The sequence below is a fragment of the Oncorhynchus nerka genome, linkage group LG25, assembly GCF_034236695.1.
Source record: "Oncorhynchus nerka isolate Pitt River linkage group LG25, Oner_Uvic_2.0, whole genome shotgun sequence".
Classification (NCBI taxonomy): domain Eukaryota; kingdom Metazoa; phylum Chordata; class Actinopteri; order Salmoniformes; family Salmonidae; genus Oncorhynchus; species Oncorhynchus nerka.
The window spans coordinates 27,099,086-27,106,470 of NC_088420.1; the positions used below are offsets into that span (position 1 = coordinate 27,099,086).

Genomic DNA, 7,385 nt, shown 5'->3' on the forward strand with positions numbered 1-7,385 from the left:
GCATGGTCCTAGGGCTCAGGTCAGTTGAAACTGGAGCAGCAGCACGGCCACGTGGACTGGGGACAGCAAGGAGTCATCATGTCAGGTAGTCCTGGGGCATGGTCCTAGGGCTCAGGTCAGTTGAAACTGGAGCAACAGCACGGCCAGGTGGACTGGGGACAGCAAGGAGTCATCATGTCAGGTAGTCCTGGGGCATGGTCCTAGGGCTCAGGTCAGTTGAAACTGGAGCAGCAGCACAGCCAGGTGGACTGGGGACAGCAAGGAGTCATCATGTCAGGTAGTCCTGGGGCATGGTCCTAGGGCTCAGGTCAGTTGAAACTGGAGCAGCAGCACGGCCAGGTGGACTGGGGACAGCAAGGAGTCATCATGTCAGGTAGTCCTGGGGCATGGTCCTAGGGCTCAGGTCAGTTGAAACTGGAGCAACAGCACGGCCAGGTGGACTGGGGACAGCAAGGAGTCATCATGTCAGGTAGTCCTGGGGCATGGTCCTAGGGCTCAGGTCAGTTGAAACTGGAGCAGCAGCACGGCCAGGTGGACTGGGGACAGCAAGGAGTCATCATGTCAGGTAGTCCTGGGGCATGGTCCTAGGGCTCAGGTCAGTTGAAACTGGAGCAACAGCACGGCCAGGTGGACTGGGGACAGCAAGGAGTCATCATGTCAGGTAGTCCTGGGGCATGGTCCTAGGGCTCAGGTCAGTTGAAACTGGAGCAGCAGCACGGCCAGGTGGACTGGGGACAGCAAGGAGTCATCATGTCAGGTAGTCCTGGGGCATGGTCCTAGGGCTCAGGTCAGTTGAAACTGGAGCAACAGCACGGCCAGGTGGACTGGGGACAGCAAGGAGTCATCATGTCAGGTAGTCCTGGGGCATGGTCCTAGGGCTCAGGTCCTCAGAGAGAGAGAAAGAAAGAGAGAAGGAGAGAATTAGAGAACGCACACTTAGATTCACACAGGACACCGAATAGGACAGGAGAAGTACTCCAGATATAACAAACTGACCCTAGCCCCCCGACACAAACTACTGCAGCATAAATACTGGAGGCTGAGACAGGAGGGGTCAGGAGACACTGTGGCCCCATCCAAGGACACCCCCGGACAGGGCCAAACAGGAAAGATATAACCCCACCCACTTTGCCAAAGCACAGCCCCCACACCACTAGAGGGACATCTTCAACCACCAACTTACCATCCTGAGACAAGGCTGAGTATAGCCCACAAAGATCTCCGCCATGGCACAACCCAAGGGGGGGCGCCAACCCAGACAGGATGACCACAATGAAGAGGTTCCCGAGCCGGTGTAGTGATCTGAAAACACATTTGAATCTGACTGAAGGAGTATAGTGGTTTACTTTTAAATATTAGAAGTACTGTATATATTTTTCACCTTTCCCTTTTCCCCAATTGTGCGTTCAAGTTAAACCGTTTTCATCCCATCCAGTAGGTGGCGGCATGCACATTTAGTGTTGTTTGCGGACCGTCATAATACCATAGAAGAAGGTCAATAGATTGATAAATTATCTGTTGCACCCCTGCTTTCAACATCTGCGCAGTTTTGTTTTCATGTTATGAAATGTGTGTCAGCAAAGGGATTTATTCGTGTTGATAAACACCCACATTTCCTCATCAGGGGAAACAGCGTTATGAATGGGAGAAATGGTATCCTGTGGTTTGACTATCCCAGTGCTCTTTCAGCTGTGTTTGTTGTTTTTGGCACCATACATTAACGGCAGAACATTTGAGAATTGTCTCACGGGCAAGTCATGTCGATCGGAAAGACCTCCCGTAGTCCTAAGTAAGTGACAATTGTTTATATTTGTTGGAGCTAACGTTAGCTAGATAGCGCACCTATTTTTATGTAGTCGGTACTGTGCAACAGATTGTGTAACAGATTGCCTCGCCAGCTTCTTGGCTAACGTCAGACAGGTAACGTTAGGCTAGTTAGCAGAAACTCTTGACCTGTTACTCAGCATCAGATTTGTTTTGATGTCCCTCGAACAGCAAAGCATAGTTTATTTGCTTGATTAGAGAGCGGGTAAAACTAGCTAATATACATACGTCGTTAACTTAGTCAATCTATCCCTGTGCACATTAAATTTATTACTCCAATTTTACAATGCAGTTCGGTCTCCGATTGTTTACTCATGAGCAGTGTGATTCAGGCACGCTAGGTTCGAGCGACTGGTCATATGACGGTCATATGACTACCAAATGGAACAAAATGTGACCGACACTTTGTAGGCCAACATGTTTCCCCACGCGTTGTAATGCATCTTACCATTTAACCAACTTGTAAATTCCCTAATGCTGTTTCTTATGTCACCTTTATTTTCACAGCTTTTTAATACACATTGAGAATAAAAATACACATTGCAAGCCTAGAAGCCTGTGTTCCAACAAAGGGTATATTCTGTTTGACAAGTTACAACCCTAGCAGTAGGCTATTTGTTTTTCGCCATACATGGCAGTGATAGTAATCAGTGAAGTTTGCCCCAAGGTCTCTTCTCTGGTTACGGCTTTTAACTTGTGGTTGCCTCAGTCACTCAAGGTTGTATGTAGTCACTGCCTCACATGTTGAAATTTTAAGTCCAGCCAGAGTAAACACTAATCTCGCCATTCTAAAGACCCCACAAACTGAGTTGTCATTAGTTAATAAATGTTAACTCATTGATTGTATCACACTCAATTGATAGTGTTCTGCCTTTGGTCAGTCTGATTGGTCATCCTCAACCTATTGTATTGTCCCACAGTTCCTGGAGACCTAGGGAATCAGTTGGAGGCCAAGCTGGACAAGCCCAGCGTGGTTCACTACATATGTTACAAGAAGACTGATGTATATTTCACATTATGGCTCAACCTGGAACTGCTGGTGCCGGTGGCCATCGACTGCTGGATCGATAACATAAGGTTAGCACTTAGTTCTATGTGAGGAGGAAAAGCAGGGTGTTGGGTAGTTGGTTAATATGAGCTTGGTAGAAAGCTACTGATAACATCTCTACTACTGGCAACTTAATAAAATACTAGTTTAATACTACTAAGTAGCTGGCTGAGTAGGCATGCGCTAGAACTGTTTCTGTAGCCTAGGTTGAATAGGTCATCTTCTGACCATTGTACAAATTGACCTCTGAATCCCCTTTAATCAATTAGCCGGTCTCTGAGCTTAGTGTATTTAATAGAAGGCGTAGTGCACAACCAGTTGAGTTCAAATCTCGTCAGACATTTTAACTACGTTTTAACTACTCATCTAACCTTAACACATTTAACTAACCCTTCCCCTAAATGTTTAAACTACTAAACTTAACTCTAAGCTAACATTAACCACTTAGTTAGAATTTGTAACCTATTTAGCAATGGTACTTTTTGCAACACTAGTACGTTTAGCAAATACAAAATGGTTGGACAAACAAATTAATACATACCATAAGAAATGTAACATCCTAAATGGAGTGTCCCGGGTTTACAGAATACAAAATGCTCCGAGACCAGGTTGTTTACAAGGACAAGTTGCAGATAAATGGGTAATCAATATTTATTGAAAATGACAAGGCTCGCTTACCATGGTTGCTTTTCTTCAATTATGAAATTGATTGCACCTCAACTCACGTTGGTTGACCACCCTCCACTTTCATTAAACATTTTAGACACTAGTCTAATCATATTTAATTTACTAGGAAAGATAACATTCTATACATGCATAGGCAGCCTATTCGATTTCATTGAGACCACACATACAGTGCAGTCGGAAAGTATTCTGATCCCTTGACTTTTCCCATTTTGTTATGTTACAGCCTTATTCTAAAATTGTTCTCATTGGCACACCTGTATTTGGAGTTGCTCTCATTCCTCTGCAGATCCTCTCAAGCTCTGTCAGGTTTGCTGGGGAGTGTTGCTATACAGCGATTTTCAGGTCTCTCCATGTTTGATTGGGTTCAAGTCCGGGCTCTGGCTGGGTCACTCAAGAACATTCAGACTTGTCCCAAAGTCACTCCTGCGTTGCCCTGTTGGAAGGTGAACCTTCAAGCTGAGGTCCTGAGCAGGTTTTCATCTGTACCCCCCCCCCAAAAAATCCTGTCTCATAGCTATTTTCCTCATTTCCTTCAACCTCATGGCTTGGTTTTTGCTCTGGTATGCACTGTTAACTGTGGGACCTTATATAGACAGGTGTGTGCCTTTCCAAATCATGTCCAATTAATTGAATTTGCCACAGGTGGACTTCAAGTTGTAGAAACACCTCAAGGATGATCAATGGAAACAGGATGCACCTGAGCTCAATTTTGAGTCTCATGGCAAAGGGTCTGAATACTTATGTAAATAAGGTATCTGTTATTTGTAATGAATTAGCAAAAATATCTAGCCATGTTTTCACTTTGTCATTATGGGGTATTGTTTGTAAATTGCAGAATGTATTTATTTAATCCGTTTTAGAACAAGGCTGTAACGTAACAAAATGTGGAAAAAGTCAAGGGGTCTGAATACTTTCTGAAGGCACTGTATACTAGGCGCACTTGATCTCGCACGCCCAACTAGTAGAGGAGAGGTAGGCTAACGCATACAAGGCAGAAAGACGTCCATTTCCAAATAATCTGTGGGACAACAAAAATATTTAAAGTTCTGTCTGACCGCCCGCTCCCAACCACAGCATGAAGAATGCTGACCGTTCCACAATGATCTCTGCAGGGACCCGCAGGTGCAGCCCTCTATACTGAAATTAATTGAAACCGGTGTTGCTTGTGGGGTCTCTAACCAAAATAACCACATGTCAGTGTGCTGTGGGTTTATTTCAGGAACAACTCATGAATTAAGTGAAGTGAAAGTTTCCAGTTCTATCCAATGTTATCTTCATAATACTTAGAATGTATACTGTAATGAACTTTTCTAATATTCTGGCATCTGTCTGTATTAGACTGATTTACAACCGCACAACAAGGCAGACAGAAGCTCCTCCGGGGGTAGATGTCAGGGTGCCTGGCTTTGGACAGACCTTTTCTCTGGAATACCTTGACCCCAGCAAGCGCAATGTTGGTGAGTGGGCCCATCGTAGCGTGCCTAAAGTATTTATTCAACGGTCTATCTAATAGTGTTAGTATCTCAGTCGTTGCTTGTGTGTGGGTTTGACTAAGCTACTACTGTGTGTATTGCAGGCATGTATTTCGTCACCATAGTGCAGTCGCTGGTAGAATGGGGATATACAAGAGATGATGATGTTCGAGGGGCTCCGTATGACTGGCGTAAGGCTCCAAGTAAGTAGCCTACACCCCTTACAGTCCATTGCATTCTGTTACATTTGCGGTCTGATGAACTGAGCTTGTTGGCAACAGGTCTTTGGATGAATTGCATGTCCTTGTGTTAGGAGCTAGCTATGTGTTATTGCCGCCAACCTTTATAGTGTTGTTGGGTAGATTTTAGCCTGTAAGTTGTATTACTTTGTATCTAGTCATTGGAATTATGATCAACATTTTAATACAGAAACAGAATGTCAATTTAGACCTTTTAGATGTATTGTTTGCTTTAAAATATTGTTCTAGGAATCGCAGTAGTTTAGAATGACCCGTCTCATGCAAGTTTTCTCCCTTGCTTTTATATGATTTTGACAGATGAGAACAAGGCCTACTTTTTGAGTCTGCAACAGATGATTGAAGAGATGGCAGAGAAGGCTGGATGTCCAGTTGTACTGATTGCCCACAGCATGGGGAACATGTACACCTTGTATTTCCTAAACCATCAGCCTCAGGCCTGGAAGGATCGCTACATCAAGGCCTTTGTGTCCCTGGGTGCTCCTTGGGCTGGAGTGGCCAAAACCATGAGAGTTGTGGCTTCTGGTAAGAGTCTGAGTAGGCTTTTTGGCATGAAGTTACATAGGAGTCAGACACAATAGTGGAGTTACTGTGGGCTGCATACCAATCATAATGTCTAGCAACTATGTACTTTATATTAACTATTGCAGTGGTTTATATTGGGTCTTTCCTTATAGGTGATAATAACCGTATTCCAGTCATCAGTTCACTAAAAATCCGCTCACAGCAGCGCTCTGCAGTCTCAACCACATGGCTGTTCCCATACGCACATTCCTGGCCCGTTGACCAGGTCCTGATCCAAACACCCACCACCAACTACACCGTCAAGGACTACCAGCGCTTCTTCAAGGATATTGATTTCGAAGATGGCTGGGAGATGCGTCAAGACACTGCGCCACTGGTCAGTGCACTGGAGCCCCCTGGGGTGGCCATACACTGTCTGTACGGCAGTGGAGTTCCCACAGCGGAGGGTTTCCTCTATACCAACTTTCCTGATACAGACCCCACACTGATTCTTGGAGATGGGGATGGGACAGTCAACCTGCTGAGTGCCACCCAGTGCAAGCGTTGGATAGGCCACCAGAATCAGCCTGTCCATATGCTTGAGCTGGAAGGGAATGAGCATGTGGCAATGCTGCTTAACTTTACGACGGTCGCCTACATCAAGACTGTCCTTTTTGGCCCTTGAGCGACCAACTAGATGAGATCTTAAGAGAGTCACAAACGTGAAAAACTGTGATGGTACAAAGAAGATGAACGATAGGCTTGTGGATAGATTATGACCTCGGAGCCTGATGAGGAAATGTTTTACCCTATTCCTGATTTTATTTTTTTATCCCCTCAGCAGACATTGTTTTTTTCCCCCATAGTGTCAATCCAAATCTGACAGTTAATTGATATTATAAGTAATGATTCAGTTTTCTAAGATCTTTTCCAATCCATTTAACTCAGATTACCAGATTGTTTCCTGTTGTGCTAAACCAAAACGCGTTGTGATTTTACATACAGATTTGACCATATTATATGTAAAGCATTGGGGGCATAGCTACAATAAGTCAGTAGTATTTGTACCATTAACATCAGTGATTTTACTGTACACATTAGCCATGTGAACACAGAAATAATAACTTTTGTATTCATTTTTTTTATTCAGACCTTTTCTGCTGTTACAAAGTGTTACATTTTGTTTTGTTCTGTAGGTCACCGTATGTATAGTATACCGGTTCATATTCTGTATGTATAACATAAGGAAATAAATGACGGTAATGCCTGTAATTTTGTTCCTAAAACATGTCAGCTATTATTAACATTTTTTTAACACTTCCAATCTAAATCAAACCAGGTTAACTGTTTAATATGTGATCCTCAGAAGTAGCAGTATGTCCAGTATTGAGCTGTGATTAATGCATAAATTCAGGTCCTTTTGTCAAGGCTAGATTGTTTACTGGGACAGAACAGGAAGATGCTGTCCGATCAGCTTGATTGTAACTGTGCCATTGCGCTATGGTTGGGCTTGACCAATATGTTATTGCTGGTACTATCATGATATGTTTGTGTCCTGCCCTGTGACGATTAAGTAAAATGTAATGTTGAACA

The 7,385-nt window shown here is 43.9% G+C and overlaps 1 protein-coding gene across 1 annotated transcript; it reads left to right on the forward strand.

Moving 5' to 3' along the window:
- The first annotated feature begins 1,485 nt into the window (after positions 1–1,485).
- Positions 1,486–7,064, forward strand: LOC115109291 (phospholipase A2 group XV-like). Its single transcript, XM_029634047.2, has 6 exons — positions 1,486–1,789; positions 2,745–2,901; positions 4,898–5,016; positions 5,136–5,234; positions 5,589–5,813; positions 5,966–7,064. Exons 1-6 carry the CDS (start codon positions 1,642–1,644, stop codon positions 6,475–6,477), a joined length of 1,260 nt encoding a protein of 419 aa, XP_029489907.1. The 5' UTR covers positions 1,486–1,641; the 3' UTR covers positions 6,478–7,064.
- The last annotated feature ends 321 nt before the right edge of the window (positions 7,065–7,385 follow it).

Bases quoted from the DNA above. Each gene is read 5' to 3' on its own strand.
- LOC115109291 (XM_029634047.2), top strand. From the start codon at position 1,642: ATGGGAGAAATGGTATCCTGTGGTTTGACTATCCCAGTGCTCTTTCAG. The intron at 5,235-5,588 runs GTAAGTAGCCTA...TGATTTTGACAG, and splicing joins TGACTGGCGTAAGGCTCCAA to ATGAGAACAAGGCCTACTTT. The intron at 5,814-5,965 runs GTAAGAGTCTGA...CTTTCCTTATAG, and splicing joins CATGAGAGTTGTGGCTTCTG to GTGATAATAACCGTATTCCA.